General features: G+C 42.7%; 1 protein-coding gene across 1 annotated transcript in view; it reads left to right on the top strand.

Annotated features, from left to right (window-relative positions):
• The first annotated feature begins 10706 nt into the window (after positions 1-10706).
• LOC120846088 overlaps positions 10707-19201 on the top strand; it is a 127579-nt gene continuing 119084 nt past the window's right edge. Inside the window, exons 1-2 of the mRNA XM_040217760.1 lie at positions 10707-10758; positions 13860-13954. Of these exons, the coding sequence (XP_040073694.1) occupies positions 10707-10758; positions 13860-13954 (147 nt within the window). The remainder of the gene's footprint in view (positions 10759-13859; positions 13955-19201) is intronic.

Below are 19201 nucleotides of genomic sequence, written 5' to 3'. Positions count from 1 at the left end.
CACTAGCAGGTTCACTCCTTTAGAAATCGATTCTGTAATTGTGGAAACCTTCAGCGCTTCTTACCTCAACAACCGATGTGAATGTCAAAAATTCTCCGAGAAATTATGTAGTATGACTTTATAAGTGCATACATCAAATATTCTAGGCTGTACACGTTGGATATTGCAGGTTGTCCGCGGGGTCGCACTTTTCCATAAGGCTGGCAGGTCCGCTCCTTTGTGGTTTGAATTTATATGAGGTTGATAACGTCCACTTTTATTATCGCAAGCTAGGGAGTAACTCGCACATACGCGGAAGAGTCAAAGGGGAGGAGTATGTTGTAGTAAACGTAAGAGAGTGGAGCTATGTAGAAGGTTTAGTCGCTTTATTATTCGAGGGATGCCTATATCATTTGCAATATCTTTACTCCAATCCTATTCCACATATAACACATTACGTAACAGGGACGCAAACGTCCGGGGTGTTAAGTTTTGATTAAGTAGTCTTTTAAACAATGCATGAACGAGCATCTACACCAAGCTTGTAAAATGTGTTTGTACCAATATCGCAAAATTTGGATTGAATATTTTACTCGACATCCGGCATGTGGCAATACATTCCATTTAAACGATTTCAAACAAGGTTATGAAATTTATTAATAATGCTGGAACAAATCCATCTGAATTTTTTTAGTGCGACCAATGCTCTTGCAAAATATCGAAAAAACTCAAGCACTTTAAGCACTAAAGTTAGACAAGTGTACACTATCTTTGCAAATCATGGTTTAAAAGATTTAAAAAAATCGAATGAATAAAAAAAATGATTTCATCAGGAACGGCATTAAGAAAAAATACATTGCATCCCCTGATTTCAAGTCAAAGGCCGGGTTGCTGCGCGGGTACATTCTGCAGCCTGTTTTACTTGTGCAATTTTGTTTATGCTCACAAAGAACGGATAGGAATGACCGCTGGCTGGGTGCGTTGACGTCACATGCAAAACATGCATAGTACACGCTATGAATAAAGTGCATGTTGTTTGGACGACAAGCCATTTAAGTTCAGCGCTTTGTGTGCGCTGAACTTAGCTTAGCACGTGGCATGTAAACGTCATAGGATATCCTGGAATAAAGATACTGGCGCTATTACAGCTTTTAGAACCTGGTGGTTTTCCACAACCTTACATTCTAACCGGAAATGAGCCAGTCAGCATTGATTACGTGATCTTTCCAGCAGCTAGTCAGGATTGAGCTTCCCGATCGATTTTTTGGGCTTCACTAGTAGCACCTTCTTTATCAACTCGCACCGGAATCGCCCTAAAACCAGGATAGTGCACAGCGCTTCTCAGTTGTCTACCGCAGCGAACTCCACCATCCGTCACCTCGTGTTTTGTTTGTTATTTCTACAGTACGTCCGCGCCGCGGTCCGCGCGCGGTTTCCGTCTACTGTCAGTTTCTTGAGGTTTTATACTCCCAGATTTAACGGTCCTAGACAAATGCGCAGCGTATATGCTCAGTTTTATGTCTAGCACTTGCTTTTTACGCCAGCTGTAACACCCCTTATAATGGCAAGCGACATCCCATTCTATACAGAATGCGAATAACCAACCCAGTTTGGCGTAGTTTTGCCGAAGTAACATTCTCCGCCATAAAACCCACAGTCATAATGATATATTAACGCTTCGAACGGGAACGCCTAACACCCAGTGATCTGACGTTTCCACAAGCTCTTGTCTCTTCTTCTTCCTCAATATGTACCCGCTAATGGACAGCACCGCAAGCTGACAATTTGCGAGTTTATCCGGTACTTAGAGCGTGCGACACCTGAGCGCCATACGCCTTGGGAACTGCACCGAAGACAGCGTCGGCGTTACGTGGAATAGTGAAGGGTACAACCCAATTAGGATTTCACTATGAGGCCTGGTGCGGAGGCCGCAACCCAGTTATCGGAGACTTTTAGCAAACTTTAACGTGTCCGGTGCACCGCACCAAAGCATTTTGAAGCCTGCTTATTAGCACGCGCTCCGCGGTCACGGTATCACCCAGACGCGAACTTAGAAGCATGCTTCAATGGCCCCGGTAGTGCGCTACGGGGAACGTGGTAACGGTTTGCTAAAAGTCCCAATTTTTACGACTTCCGGGTCCAGTCCTGCTCGAAAGTGTGCGAATGTGTTTGGAAGACGCAGCCAGCGCATCAACGACTGGGATGGCCAATTAAGTGAAAATAAAGACGGCTCTGTGTGCGGAAAGTTACAATTTGAAGAGGAAAGGTTGGCGAGCAGAAAACAATCCAAACAACAAAAAAATATTATTGAAACAGGCATTCAGTTAAAGAAATAGCTGAACGACGAAACACAAGTTAACCCCGAACAAGAAACAACAACAAATAAACATAAATTGCAGCGCCAAGAACTGAAAACACAAGTGCTGGTTTGCTAGAATTAACACTTCGACTAAGGCTGTGTAAAATAAAGCAAGGTCAAAGCTAGCCCAAGAGCAGGGTGGAATGTGAAGTCCAACCTGCAGCGCTCGTGCGCCCCATATTTAGCAGGTTTTATTTCACACAGTCTTAACTCAGACGGTAATTCCTGCATGCCGGTTCAGCTTCTCGGCAAACCGAGGATTGCCTAGCTAATAATGGGTGTGCAGGTGAGCTGATGATAGTTATTCATTTCTGAATTCTGAATTCTGAAGAATGAAAAATTCTGAAACTTTGAAACAGAAGAAAAAGGCAACAGTATGAGAAGGTCTCAATGTGAGGCGCTCTTCGCCGTTGTCCTTTTTTAGCTCAAATATGTCTTTATATTTGCGCAACAAAGTCTCTCTGTCACATTTTGATAAACGGAGGATATTGCCGTCAATATAGAAGTAGATGAAGACGGACAAAAGCCTAGAAAATTCGTAGATCAAGCAGGAACACCATGTACACGTTCCGCGTGAGTCAACGGGATCGATGGCTGTTTGAAGGAATCGCATAAATCGGTTTCGCATCGTATTGCTCTAGAATTTACTGCAGAGGAGTCCAAAGGTGGCGGAAGGTTTCGCTGAACTTTTGTTAAGATTGACTCACCTGAGTAGGTGAGTCCCAACAGAACCCATCAGGAGTATATGCAGCATGCAGGGACAGAAATCACTTAAAATATGCCAAGCGTGACGTGATAAGCAAATTCGACAGGGAGGAGTGTGTAATGCACAAGTGCAAGCGAGGGGAAGATAGCACTCTAGGATATACTACGCGTGCTCGAAATCTCGTAGAGCCACACCACAACAAAGAGAGGGAGGTGTGAGTGGCAAAGGAATCAATTCTTCATAAGACATAAAAAGGTAAAGAAAACATAGCCCAAAATAACCATTAAATGTAACACGGAAATATTTGAACCGCAATAAATCTACATATCAATACCCAAAATAAATCTAAACATTGATATCCGGCCTCAAGGTTAAGGTTTAAGGTTTTAATGGCGCAGCAGCAACAGAGGCCATAATGTGCCAAACAAAATGTTTATTAAGACTCAGCAAAACAGATGCTAGGCTAGAGAAGATTTTTATAACTTGTGTAGATAACCAGTTTTGTTAAGAAAATTGAAAACTCGTCTAAGTGGTACTAAGGCATTGTCACCAAGTAAAAACATAGGATGAAAGGGTAGATAGTCTCTAAAAAGTTCAGGAAAACATGATACGCGCAGTTGATAAAACCTACATTCCCATAGAATGTTTAAAACTGTAAGTAATTCCCCACAATGGGTACAAACTGCAACATCTTCGCCACTTAAAAGGTATGTATGTGTCAAACGTGAATGGCCAATTCTCAAGCGGCAAAGCAGAACCTCAAGGTGGCGGTTCTTGTGGAATGAACTTTCCTAGATGCCTATCATGGGTTTAATCATGTGGAGCTTATTATTGGTTTCAGTGTCCCATTCTAGCTGCCAAGTCTTTAAAAGAGATTTCTTTAGAAGTGGTTTAAAGTCCTGGTAGGGCAGGCCAAAAGATACCATTGAGTGTGTGGCAGATGCAGGCAGGCGATCTGCATTCTCATTTCCTGCGATTCCTACGTGACTCGGTACCCAGCAAAATTTGATAGTGCATCCAAGGTGAAGAGCTCTGTTTACTTTAATACGAGCATGTTGTGTAAGTATATTCTTTGTAGAAACTCTGGAAGAAATGGTAGATAGGACACTTTGCGAATCGACAAAAATGACTGCGTTCAATACATTGTTGTCCAGAATATGCTCAATGGCTAATAAAATACCATAGAGCTCTGCGGTGAAGATGCTTGCCATTGAGTCAAGCTGCACAGCTCTTCCAAAGTTACTATAATAAACTGCACAACCAACGTGACTTAAAGATTTCGACCCGTCGGTATAGTACTCGTTGCAACCTCTAGATATCCTTTCTAGTAAAAATATAAACTCTTTCTGAAGAAACTGTGGAGCAACGGTCTTTTTACTGTATTTGGTGAGAGACCAGTCACAACATACGGGTAGCCCGTTCCAAGGGGCAATTCTCTCTATATATTTTAGTAAGTTAACACCACTTGTGGAAGGGACAGGGAGGTTGGGAGAGTTACAGATACTTTGAACTCGAAAGCCTAGGGGGCGCACAATTGTTGGCTTGTTTTCAAACAATTTACAGAACTCAGGGGTGTGTAAAATACTATAAGCAGGATTTTTGGGATCCGAGAGGACTTTGTATTAATAACACAGGCTCAAGTATTGTCGCCGTTTTCCAAAAGACATTTGATGTGTGTCCACATACAAGCTTAATACGGGTGATGTGCGAAAGGCCCCAGTGGCAAGCCGGAGCCCAAGGTGATGAACCGGATCCAACATCCTTAGTGTGGAAGGTCGTGCTGAACCATAAACGATCGCTCCATAATTCAGGCGTGACCGAACTAAAGCATTGTACAACCGTAGGAGGCATCGCCTGTCAGACCCCCAAGATACATGTGACAGCACCTTAAGGATGTTAGAGGATTGCAAGCACTTCTGCTTTATTTCCTTTAAATGAGACTTAAATGTAAGCTTTTTATCAAAGATCATGCCTAAAAATTTATGTTCGTGCTTCACCGATATTTCTGTGTTATTCAATTGTAAGATTGGATCCAAAGATAGACCTCGTCGCAGGGAGAAGGGCACACACACAGTTTTCTCTGGGGAGAATTTAAAACCATTTTCATTTGCCCACTTGCTCATCCTATTTATCGTGAGCTGCAATTGCCGTTCACAACTAGAGAGGTTGCAAGACTAAAAAGATATTTGCACATCGTCCACGTAAAGAGAGTAAGAAACGGATGACGGTATAACTTGAGCTAAACTGTTTATCTTAACTGCAAATAAAGTGGCACTTAAACCTCCGCCCTGGGGGACACCATTTTCTTGTACGAAGAGACTGGATAAAGTCGAGCCTAATCGAACTTGAAATGTACGTTCACTTAAATAGTTCTGTAAGCAACGGAGCATGCGGCCACGCACTCCACAGTTGTACAGATCTCGAAGGATACCATACCTCCATGTAGTGTCGTATGCCTTCTCTAAATCAAAAAACACGGACACACAATGCTGCCGGTGAACAAAGGCCTCGCGTATGACGGTCTCAAGTCGGACCAGATGGTCTATAGTCGATCGTCCAGCCCGAAAGCCACACTGGTTAGTATCGAAAAAGTTTTTCTCCTCCAAAACAAAAACATAAGGCGGTGATTTATAAGCCTTTCATAAGTTTTCTCCGAGCAGCTTGTAAGTGCTATGGGGCGGTAGCTTGTAGGTAGAGAGGGATCTCTTCCAGGCTTCAGCAAAGGTATAACGTGGGCACATCTCCAAGTATGCGGAAAAACAGCAGCTTCCCAAAGGTAATTGAAAAAGGATAGCAGGTGGTACAAGGATTCATGAGAGAGGTGTTTGCGCATCTCGTAGTGAACTTTGTCTGGCCCAGGTGCAGACTGCTTTTTTAAGCTGAGAGCAACTTCGAGTTCACACATTGTGAATGGTTTGTTGTATGCAACAGAGTTAAAGCCTGAAATAGTGAATTTCTGTTTTTCAGCGGTAGACCGGAACTTTACAAACTCCGTACTGTAATTGGAAGAGCTACAAACACGCTGAAAATGTTCTGCGAGGAAGTCTGCTTGCCCTGTTAGAGATGTTGAGATCGAAGGAAAAAGTGGAATCCTGAAAGCATGGTACTGCCCGCGAACTTTTTTGAGACGATCCCATACTTCTTTAGCCGTGACAAAACTATTTAAGGATGAAACATACTTTGTCCAAGAAGCCCACTTTGCCCGTTTTCGCGTCCATCGAGCTTGTGCTCTTTTTTCCTAAACTCGATCAAGTTACGGAAAGTTGGATACCGCCGAAAAGTTCCCCACGCCTTGTTCTGGCTTTTCCGAGTGGAAGTATATTCCTTATTCCACCAGGGCTTGCACCTCCGGGGAAGATTTCCTGAAGTCTGTGGAATTGAAGCGGAAGCAGCATTTATAATGCATTCTGTAACGTAAAGCGTCGCATCTTCGGGAGTCATATGAAGAAACAAGGGCGGATCAAGTGCTGCTTCTATACCAAAATTAGACCAGTCGGCCTTTTCCAACTTCCATCGCGGGAGTCGAGTTGGTATCGATGAAACTGGTAAAACGCTCTCTAAAATTATGGGTAGATGGTCGCTGCCAAAAGGGTTGTCTAAAACGTTCCATGAAAAACATGGAAGTAGAGATGGTGATGATAGTGATAGGTCGATTGATGTAAAAGTGTTGTGGACAGCACTAAAAAATGTAGGTTTTTTCTTATTCAGTAAGCAGATTCCAGTTGATAATAAAAGTCGTTCAACAACTCCACCTCGAGAGTCCTGACGAGAGCTTCCCCCCAAAGGATGGTGGGCGTTAAAATCACCAAGGATTAAAAAAGGTTTGGGGAGTTGGTTGATGAGTGCTTGGAGTTCGTGAAGATGAAGCGGAACATTAGGTGGCAAGTAGAGTGACACTAGAGTGATGAGGCGGTCAAGAAGGATGCAAACTGCAACTGCCTCGAGTGAAGTTTGTAATGGAACTTTGGCACATGCCACTCCACTCTGAACCACCACTGCTACACCACCCGAAGGACTTGAGGAATGGCGGCCCTTTCTAAAAACTTGATAATGACGCAAAACCTTTGTGTGCGAGTCAGTTAGGTAAGTCTCCTGTAGGCAAATAGCAACAGGGCGGAGCTCATCAAAAAATAAATTGATGTCGTCTATGTTACGTAGAAGGCCGCGACAGTTCCACTGCATAATCCCTATATTTTTAACCATTTAAAACACAATAAGTATAACATAAAATTCATATTAAAAAGCTATGTTCCTTAGGGTTTAAAATCTATTTTCACACGTGGTGCACTTTGTTTCTTAGAGGGGTTCTGCTTCCGATTAGAGTCACCGGAGGCAGAAGGGGTGGACTCTGTTCTTGAGAGGAGAGTCTCCTCATCAGATCTCGACCCACCCTCGTCCATGGACTCGTCTGCAGCCGCCGGCAGCTGGACCCTGGAGGTCGACTGCCTTGGCACCTCCCCAGGCTTCCTCTGGGGAGCAGAGGTGTGGGGAGGTAGGCCCCGGCCCCGAGAGGTCGAAGCGGCCGGTTGAGCAGGAGACGTCGTCCCCTGTTCTGGGGTCAATGCTGGCAAGGCAGCATTCACCTTGCGGTTCGGGGGCGGTGCCCCTGGCACCGCTCCCGGGGGTTTGGAGGGGGACCGTGATGGGAGATGCAGGTCGTCCGGAGACGTCTGCGTTCCCATCGAAACCACTGGCCGCGCTGGTCCCCTGCGCACGGCCTCGGCATAAGAGCCCTTTGAGACAAAGGCAAAACGCTTCTTTGCCTCCACGTAGCTGATGTTTTCAGTAACGTTTAGTTGAAGGACTTCTTTCTCATCTTTCCACATAGGACATGATCGGGTGAATGCCGGGTGGTTGCCACTGCAGTTTGCACAATGAGGCTCATTATCGCACGCATCTGTGGCGTGCTCCTTGCTGGAGCACTTTGCACACGTGTTCCTTCCTCGACAGTTCCTCGAACCATGGCCGAACCGCTGGCACTTAAAGCACCGCTGAGGGTTCGGCACATAGGGTCGGACTGGGCACTGGAGGTATCCTGCCTTTATGGTCTCTGGTAGTGTGGTGGAATCGAATGTCAAGATAATATGTCTTGTTTTTCGTTCGACACCATCTCGGCGGAGGGTGATGCGGCGTGCACCTACAACCCCATGGCTGGCGAGGCCCTCAACGAGCTCTTCCTCAGATGTTTCGAGCAAGTCGTTCTCAGAGATGACTCCCTGAATGGTGTTCAGCTTGCGGTGTGGTGTCACGCTAACCTTATAATCTGAAACGGAGTTCAAGGCGAGAAGAGCGTCACTTTGTTGATTTGTGTTTATCTCGAACAGAAGGTCGCCCGACGCCATCTTTTTGGCATTGAAGTTCGTACCAACAACACCTTCAAGGACTTTAGAAACAAGGAAGGGAGAAAGCTTGGCAAGTGACTTTTCCGCCTCAGAATGGAGGACAAGAAACTTCGGAAATTTAAAAAGCTCAGGGGACTTTGCGGGATGGTAAAGGACTTCGGTGCGGGCCCCTTTTCAGGGCCCGATCAGGTTTTGGTTTTGTTTGGAACCCATAATAAATGGGGAGGCGCTGGGCGTCTGTAGCGCACCACCCACCACGAAGCCCAACATGGGGATAGGTAATGCGCCATAGCAATAAAGCTTTTGCTGACGACATTACGCTATCAGTGCTACCAAGACACTATAGCCTAGTGCGGGTCTAGACAAGGGGTCTATCGCCACCCAGGGTTAGCCCTTGCCGCCAAAGATGGTGAATATGAAAGAAAGAAGAGCAGAGAAAAGAGAAAGATAAGAGGGGATAGTAGAAGATGTGGCGACTGACTGAATCATCCTGGTCGGGCCAAGCCAGGACACCCGTCTACAGGAAGCAGGGGCCAAAGTGGTGTGTTGCCTCGCCCGGGGGGCCCCGAAGGGTCCAAACCTACCCCAGGCTCAGCTCAACCACCAGGATGCCCTTTTCCCTGGACACGGGCTCGCCACGCACAGCCAGACGTGGGTGGGTCTTAGCCACTTTTTACTCAGGGTCTGTGGTGTCGCCAAAGTGGTTGGTGTCCGTGGTGACGCTACTCTCCAAGCACCTAGCACCTAAGGTGCAGGCGCCCCCTGCGGAGCTCGGGGTCCGTGGAGACGCCACTCTCCAAACACCTGCTTTCACAGGTGCCCCCTGCGGGGTGATATCCGGCCTCAGGGTATAGAAAAAAACATACCTTGAAAACCGTAATATTTCTCATGAGTAACTTTACTACACACTGAACCATGTGTTTAGGATTTTCAGACGATCAAAAGCAATTCAATCCAATGACATATAAAGCAATTCAGTAATATTTAAAATTTTGCATGTACAAGGTGATACAAGGAGACGGCAGGCTCTTTAAATCGACCGCAAAATTCGGTTTCTTTACCTATCACTCTACGACTTTGTTCAGCGTTGCCCACAGATGGTGCATTTTTTGTGTAAAATTTGCAAAGAGCGAACTTACCTGAGGAAAAAGTAAAGAAAGAAAAAGGCTTAGCTCCGATGGAAACGCAGCGACGCCACCGGTCTTGAAACAACACGGCGCCGTTTCGCACGGGAGACAAAAGATGGCGCAACGAACGCCGCCAACGAACGAGCCTACGGCGCCGAGAGCCAGCGTCTGTAGCAGACAATCTTTTCGACTCAAAAGCGGCGCGCGTTCCGCGGGCGGCGACAGGCGCAGAAACAAAAACAGGCGCGGTAACAAGGAGCTGCAGTTCCTTGTCTGCTAAATACGCACGGTCAAACGCTAAGCTTACAGCATTATTATCTGTTTCGATTACTCGTTCGGCCATCCAGTTTTACCTTGTACCTAAGGTTGCTTGCAAGTACAAAAGAGTGAGTAACCGTTTGTTGTTTTTGGTTACTACAAGTACATTGCGTGTCTAATTTGTACTCTTTTACAATGGAAGATTTTTAGTTTTGTGTAGTCTAAGCCCTTTGTTGATAATTCGTATAATGGATATCACTAGTGTGATAAAAAATCTGCATCGAAATTTTAGCCTATTTATTTTGATACGATACAGTCCATCTTCAGTCTATTAACACACTGCTGGTTCCATTGTTATGAAAAAAAAGTGTACAACATTTTGTTAATAAAAAACTGTCCGGCAGCTTTATCTCAAAATTCGTCTACGGCCTGGAATGCAGAAATAGTTAGCGTTTTTCAATTAATTCACATGGCATTCATTCGGTTAGGGAATGGTTAAGGAAACCGTTTTGTTGATTAATTGAAGTCAAGTGAACTAAAGTCACATGAACTAGGATCACATGTCTTGGTCAAGTGAATGGACATCAAGGTGTGCAGTCATGGTGTCACGTTAGACACAACCGAAAACAGGGTAAATTAATATTTGAAATCAATTTGCTTGCTAAACTTATCGAAAAAATATGCTTTCACTGACGGGTGCATGGACGGACAAAGGTATTTCTAAGAGTGCGACGAACTGTTAAAGATATTTCTATGACTTCAAATATTAAACATCTTGCGGGTTGAACACACCAATTACTCAATGGTAACTGTTATACAATACACATTTTTAGTTTATTTACCAGTTTATACTCTTACACGTGAGGCAAAATATTTTTTTTTCCTTGTTTGCAGATTTACGTCGTCGGGCATTGACCATTCCTTATATTAAAGAAATGCTAGTCAGAACTTTCGTCACGCTGCTCCTTGTACCCACACTACAATGCGGTAAGATAAACGCGAACGAGTGCGAATACTGTGGCCTTCTAATTTTTCAAGAAAACTCAATCCGCAGTTATGTCCATACTAAACCATTTACACTTTGAAAACTTTAACAAAGATGTGCCGGTCGCTTACACTCATATCTGCGAGCTTTGCACACTCCTTTTTTAATAATACTTAATTGATAATGCTGAAGTTGGATTGTGTTAAGCTTGCACCATTCATTTCTGATATTTTAGCGAGATTTATTTTAGCAACTTCATGAAATATTATTGCCTGTACCGAAGATTGTTTTTCGTGAGAGATACATCTTTTTAACTTCTAGATATTATGTTTTCTGGGAAATATTGACGACGACGAATCGACATCCCAGCAACCTTTTTTTTTCAAACGTCGAGAAATACGGCGGTGGAGCAGTCAAAAGTGTTGTGATTGCAGACTTCTGCGAGCTTCAATACGTCTTTATTTCATGGTCTCGTGCTTATATCTCTATAAAATGCGTGCTGCATGTGCACTTGATGGTCGAAAAAAGGATATGTAAAAACCGTTTGGATCCCAAGAAGCCTACTCCTAGGGTGTTAACCTGTACCCTAAGGGTGCTTATAGGAGAACCCAAATCATACGTCTAAGCAATCAGTAACCCCCCCCCCCCCCCCCCCCGCTCTAACAGTTTAAGCGTCAAAATAGGTTATGACCGTTAAAAACTAGCATCCCTTGCCCGAAATAGTGATATATTTCCTTTGCAAGGCTCATTTGAGCGTTTCTCAACTTGGATGTAGCATCAGTTCAATATCTTGAAATGAAAGTATGTTCCGTAAACACTCATTACTAGAAATATTGTCATGAAGGACAAAGGATGAGGCTGCGAATAGCTGAAGAAACTAAACGTTTAATGGGGCGAACTTGTGCCCAACACAAAATAGAGAAAGGCTAGAGTCACAGGCGTCGATGTCGGCGAAACAGCAGGATCGACCGCTGGGGCGAGACTGACAGTGGCTTGCTACGCGCAGCCCCTTTCGCACACGCGTGGGCTTCTGGAACATTCGGCCTAGAACGTTTGGCTCGTAGAATATTCGTAACTGGATCGGACGAGAAGGTTCTCGATCGTACGAGAACACCAAGTGGAAAGAATAAATAAAAGATGTTTCCGCTCCCTTGAATCGAACCTGGATCCTTCGCGCGACAGCCAATCACGCTAACCGCGCTCGCTCCGCGACGCGTGTGGCAATAAATCCCACAACCAAACTCTTGAGTGACTTTTTTATTAGGAAATTAGGATGTGCGTCATACCTACGCACCTGAAAAAAAATATTTCCTAAAGTTCAGCGTCCCTATGACCAATTTGGAAACATGCTCTTATTTCGGGGTCAACGTCCCAAATATAATCATGATTTGCAATTACTTTTTATTCAAAATGTGTCTCAAAATAGAAACAGCGCACTAATTTTTATATTAAGTAATGTTTACTTTGCGACATTGAGGGTGTCAAGGCACTACATGCTTTACCGAAAAATATTTGCATTGCCGAACGCTTATTCTCCGCCCGAAATGCAAACCTAGCAGTCCGAACCAGATATCAAATTTTCAGAACGATTCGTTATCTCATTCAGAAGTTATAAGCTATTTTCTAAAATCTTGAATCGGAAGATGGTGACAGAGAGAGCTCTTGAATACATGGCGCTAAACCGAATCAGTTACTTAAACGAGCCCTCCCCCCACCCTCCCCAACCTGTAGCCCGTCGCTGTTACAAAAAAAAAAAACAACTCTCGCAATCACGGTGAGATCGCTCTGCGCCTTCTCATTGTTTTCTGCTACATCAGCGCACCCTGTGGCGACGCAATTTCTCTCTTCCCCCTCTCTACCCATCGGGCAGCCACCGGTGTGAAATACCCAAATGGTCACGCATAGGCCACCATCCTTCTCGTCACCCCACTGCCGCCACTCAGGTTCCTTTCTCAGAACCCATTCGAGACATTTTGCAGCACACTGGATAAAGAAACATCTCATTCGACATGCCTTTCCACAACGCATCAGCAAAAGTTGTAAATCTCAACACTTTGTTTTGTCACTCACAATCACAAGCAGTGTCCCTCTAAATCGACACTAAAATCTATACAACGTTTTAGAGTACAGAGAGCACAGATATATAAAAAAATTTAAAAAATGCCCTATAAAAAGTCAACAAAAATGGAGGCTTCTGAGGATCCTCCATATTTTGTTTTTATTTCAGATAGCCCTGCTGAAGAATAAACACGTTAGCAAATGGCTTTCCATTAAAATTATATATATATTTATAACACATCGCTCTAAAATTGTTTTCTGTGACAGTTTTTTTTTTGACGCACGTGTCCTATCTGAGGCTTTAAAAACTTTACTAAAGAGCTTAGTCTGCCTTAGACGAATTTCAAATGTTGTCTATTTTGTGCTAAATCGAAGAAAGTTTCAGAATCGATCCTCACTCCAAATAGGTATCCCGACTTGTATGCTTCGTTCAGAAATATTTCTTTCGTGTAAACTTGGCACTTCACATTCGCTTTCTTGTCACATTATTAAAAAAATGTCGGGGAGTGAATTGTCCTTTTAATGGTGCGAAACAATTTATTGTCATAGATACATTTTCGAAAAAGGAAGATCAAATGTTTTGAAACCGAGCCTTGCTCCCTTTTTTTGTTTACATGTACTTCCATAAACGCATGCTATTTAAATTTTTAAACCTTTATTTTAGTGTTTATAAAATGCCTTTCATGCAAAATGTCACAAGCAAGTAGAAAGTGTTGAGGAACGAATAAGTAGTAAATGTAATTTTTGGCATTTATAGGGAAAACTGATGATTAATTTGCGCGCCAAAGCAAATATCTCAAGATATACTTTGATATTGTTTATACAGCACTTCAATCGCACAATACAAAAAGATTTACTCTGATGCTGCTGAGCGTAACGAGATCCAAAATGTTACATTCAATTTTTCGGGATCCTCATTGCACCCTGTGTTTTGAAACTTTTAAAAATGCTTCTGGGGTTTTGCCATTTGCTATATAGGGCTTTGTGTACACATAAAGTTGTTTGCAGGGCACGATGTGACCTTTATATCAATATTCTCTATCAGAAAATTTGTCCTCGATTACCACTGCCAAGCCGAACCTGTGCATGGAACTTATCAAAGAAGGAGGACAGGTTGCATGCACTCTCTCAGGAGAAGGAGTAAGTTTCTCACGTAATACATATAACAACATCGAAGTATATTCATACTTTTTTTTTGCATTTCAGAGAATATATTTTTATTTTAATTTTGCGTTAAGCAGTAAAACACATTTGAAATAAGTATTGGCTTTTCACAAAACAGTAATAACATGTTGCGCGTCGCAGGTTATAAAACCACAAAACATTAGAATGTGAAAGTGAAGAAACTGTGGAACACGTTCCTTACCATTGCGTGCCCAGTTGTGTAGGGCTGTTTAGTTGCCTGAAAAAAACATGGATTATAATATCGTTGCAGTATATAAAAGTGTAGCAAAATGAATGGCGATTTTATTGAAATAAATATTAAATAGGTGTCGAAAAAAATATAATCACTTTAACTTCTAAAAAACAAAATTATTGTAGATATTGTAACAAAAATAACTCGAATAGGCAAAAAATACATCAATAAGTGAAAGCTGCAACAAGTTCAAAATGTACAAATATAGCAAATCAATCAATCAATCAATCAATGTTTTTATTGAAGTGCCCAGGAACAACCTTGCGGTCTTAGTACAGGTGCACTCAGGAAACATGGAAATCAACACTACACACAACAAACAAACAGTAAACAATAAAACACTTAAAAAAGATCACATATGTCACATAAACTCGCTAGGCTATACCACCACGATAGCGAAAGGAAAGGAAAGCGAGAGTATAAAAATTGGTTCTGAAGAACTTAATCAGGTGCAAAAAAAAAAAAAAAAGGGAAGTCAAATTTAGGTGAGGAACTTCAGCGCTCTGATGAACTCCGGTGTGTTATTGTTAAATATATCAATAGAGTCTGTAAAAGAGGAATTGTAGGTGTGCCCAATTCTCGACACGGGGTCGTGAAGATTTGTTACGGGAGCATTGTAGAAGGATGCATTTTGCCTTGTAGTTTTTGCGGGAATTTTCAAACGCACATTTGATATCAATGATGTGCAGTCAGTGATGCCATGAATAAGTTTGTACAGAAATAGGATGTCGGCATGTTCTCTCCTACGCCGCAGGGTGGGCAATGCCAAGCTATGTTGGACTGGGACTGCTGGATCATCGTTTGAGGTAGACGCATTGCGCGACGAGAAACGATGTCTGTAGATACATAAGAACTTATTCTGAACACGTTCGATTCTAGCCGAGGTTGTCGCGCAGATTCCATTCCATACAACAGAGGCATACTCGACGTGTGGTCGACATAAAGCACTGTACAGTGTGACAAAAGTACTAGGGTTATTAAACTCTTTAGTAATGCGGCACGTGATACCAAGCGTACGTAAAGCTGAGCTCACAATATGGTCAACATGACTTGAAAAGCGTAATGTACCATCAAATACAACTCCAAGGTCTTTGATTTCATTCACACGTGAACTGACTGAATGTCATAAGAGAATATAATATTACTAATAATAGTAATATTATATATAATACTAATATAATAATAATAATAATAAGTGTTAAAACTTGCAGTCTCAACCATTGCGGGATTCGTGCCATTCAGTGGAGCCGTTTCTGTATGTGTTAAACACGGATAAATGTACAGGTACTGCAGAAAACCTTTCGCCTCGCTCAAGGTCCCACTCCTCATAGCACACTTGCAGATACGCCGCTTTTTTTTTACGCTTCTGGAGCTTGTATTGCGGTTCTTCAGTATGTACAGTGCTCATTATATCTATTGCGCACCTCTCTTTACAGTCACTATAGTATATATTGTGCTCCCGTAGATAATCAGCATAACGCTTGAGTTTCTTCTCCCAGCTGGAACACTTCCTCATAAATCACTGACAATATTTTCAAGTTTACCCCATGTTCGCAATGGGGAGTGCTATCTTCTGGAGCGTTATCATCTTGGCTGCGCGTTTCTTCATAATAAACTACTTTCTTGTTGGAAAAAATTAACTATAAAAAGCCTCAAACTTGTGGCTCTAATTTAACCATCAGGTGCATTGAAAACAAGCATAAATCACCCGGACTTATGCAAACAGAAAACAGCAAATAACATGTACAACAAAACTAACACAAGCAATACCGACCTGTAGCTGTCAATGTTTCATTCCTATTTCAAAAATCATCGCGGCCAGAACTAAAAGCCGATGATCCGACATCGTCTGCTGATCCACTACTGCAAGAATGAGCAACAAAACTTATCACAGTTGCCCTCGAATGGAGAGACTTCAAACGCTTCCCTGAAGGCGTGCCGCGCGATGAAGACGCCATGTTCGCAGAAAGAAGCTCGCCCTCTGCTTTGTGTTTGGTTCTAAAAAATCGTGATCCTGCTGGAGAGAAAAAAAAAAAAAGAACTATACGGAAAGTGCAACTTGAGTGTCTATGCTAGCCACCATATGACTCAACTTGACCAAAATCTCATTGGAAGCTTTGCCACCGGGCTCGCAAATCGTCGATTACAAATAATCAATTTTGACGTGCGCGGTACGAAAAAAGTTAACGCAAACTATAGTTTAGTTTTGTGATTATGCATATAACACAACTGTATAGTTTGTGTTACGTTGACACTATTTTCTTGCACTCTTGATAAACTTCAACGCAGAAAAAATTGAGCATAAAAAATCTTGAACAATCTGAGATACTGTATACATTTGCAAATTATTGTTTCTTGCGCGCGAAAAACTTGCACTAGTTGTTTTTCTTCTTTTTTATACTGAATAAAACAAAACGAAAACTTAAATGTATTGAACACCATTGAATACTCGTTCTTGCAAGGAAGACATCTCTCTGACATTGTGCTAAGCGTGACGCCACTCGTAAAAATGGTAACATAGGGTGCAATTTGCGACAACGCAACAGAAGGCCAGACAACTATCACCGCCACCAGATGAAATTGACATCGAACTTTAGATAGCATACGCCTCGCCGTCCATTTTCCCTTTTTAACAAGCATGCCGGTGCAAGTGCTTCTCGCAACGACTGTGGCTAATGTCACGGCGCGTCACCAAAGAAAAATCTCAGGCAGCACGCCAGTGTTTGCCCAACGCTGGCACAATATTGGATTGATTGTATTTCGATATTTGATGCAATATTGGAGTGCAACCCTCTCCAACGCTGGGCCACTGAAATTTTCGATAATGAGCCACAGCGCTGTATGATTAATGTCATTACTATTCCAAAATTGGCGTCCCAATTTATTCAAAAATAGCAAATATCCCGAGCCAATATTATACCAGAATTTTCTACATTGAATCCCAATAACACTCCAGGTTTTTCAATATTGGCGTTCAGTGATATGCGAAGCTTTCTGATATTGATGTCGAATGATACGCCAGGATATTCGATATTGGCATCCAATATTAGGCCGCGATTTCGAATATTCTTATTCAACATTATGTCGCAATTTTTGATATTATTACCCAATGATTAGCAATTTTACTGCAATAATGTTAACCAAATATACTCCGTTTTTATGCTATATAATATAATCGCAAGCCGTTTTCTCCAATTGAGTTATCCAGTTACATCCCAGATTTTTTCAATGTTGGCTACCAGTGATAGAAGAAGATCAAGTAAGACTACGCCGAGTAGGGTGTCCGTCGCCATCCATCGTGTTTTTCTTCTCCCGGCAAAAGAAAGCTCTCCGTGTTTATTCGTTTTTCCCTTTTACACCATTTCACCATTTCCAACTTCTTCAACGTCTCTCGCCACCTGCACTTACATAAACTCGGGTCCGTACCCTCTCGATGCGCGGGTTCACAGTTCGCGTAACAGATAATGTAACCTCGTGCGAGGGGGTCGAATTATCTTTCTCTTTTTGTGCGCTACTGTATTCTAGCACGCTCTTGAGGCAAGTCTGAAAAGTGCCCGGTACGAGGCTAAGAGCAACGTCTTCGAGGGTACGGACGATACGATGATACTTCTTTGGGTTTACTTGTCTGGGCATGGTGATCGAGTCCACTCGTCAATTTACAGGGGGGGTGGGAGGTGGGGGTTAGGCCATCTAAAGAGTGCTGACAGAGAGAGAGAGGGAAACCGCGTAAACGTTGTGTGATCCCCTTAGTTTTGTGACACCGATGGCCACCGCTTCTCTCGCTCTTTATGCCCTCCCCTCCCATGGCCTTCATGAATGTTGGTATTAAACTGAGAACCGATGAACGATCGATAGCCCGTAAACACCAGTTTTTCTCTGACTGTTCAAGTTTTCGGTCATGGAGTGTCCGTCGTCTCCATGGCCATCTCTTAATGCGATGTTCGAAATTCAGGGCATTAAAAAAGCGGGAAACTAGAGTTTCAGTGGCTAGTTTGCTTGCAAAACAAAAAAAAGCGCACATTGTTATTAGCCAGAACAACAAACGCTGATCTACGGAAACACATCAAGGTAACCAGGGACACCTGCATTCTGCATTGGCTGTACATTGTAACATTAAAATCAAGTTTTTCTTTGCTTGGGAAAAGCAAGCGAAACACCTCAGTCAAAAGGGAGCGTTTGTAAATCGCTTCTTTAGCTCCAAATCTCGTAGCGGAGGTAGACACTGCTACTGAGCGAGCGCACCGCTAGCTTTGTCTTTACAATTCCAGGGATGATTTCCGGAGGCCGTAAGCTAGCGAAACGGCGGGTGGTTGAGCTTTTGGTACCTTGTCAGCTTACTGGTGAACGTAGTGCAACTACACTCTCTCTTATGTACTACATTTTATTTTTATAAGGACTACCTAATACGGGCGTATGAGAATTGAAGAGTATTGGTTGCACAACGTTTTTGAAAAATGTCAGAATTGTTTCTATTGTTTTCTGGATAAGGTTACGGAGAGTAACGTGAAAGTACTTTGGCACGTAACAAGTAAAGTAATTCGTTACTTTTCAGCGAAAGTAATTTGTAACGGTAATCCATCACATTTGAGGCTCGGTAATTTGTAATTGCAATGCATTATATTTTTCAAGTAAGGAGCAGAAATCTGACTGTCTCCCATTATACCATCAACTTAATACTCCACCCTCAGAAAAGCAAATGCAGATATGGTGTTGATGTCCATTTGAAAGTGGAATAGGATACTGTCAGTACTCTTTTCGTAACCGTGTTTGTTTTTTTGTTTTTTGTCGGTCATCTTTCCTTCTTTTATCTCGTTCTGTTGCACTTCAGAGGCGATTTATTATATTGTGCGATGTCGACAAAATTGCTAGCAATTTCATACTACCGTGAAGCATCAAGTAACACAGGTTAAGCACACATTGGCCACATGGTGCAAACTGTACAATGAGCTCTATTCCTAGTTAACTTGAAA

The sequence above is a fragment of the Ixodes scapularis genome, unplaced genomic scaffold (assembly GCF_016920785.2).
Source record: "Ixodes scapularis isolate PalLabHiFi unplaced genomic scaffold, ASM1692078v2 PGA_scaffold7__128_contigs__length_106722199, whole genome shotgun sequence".
Taxonomy (NCBI): domain Eukaryota; kingdom Metazoa; phylum Arthropoda; class Arachnida; order Ixodida; family Ixodidae; genus Ixodes; species Ixodes scapularis.
This window is presented reverse-complemented; position numbering and strand designations above follow the sequence as displayed.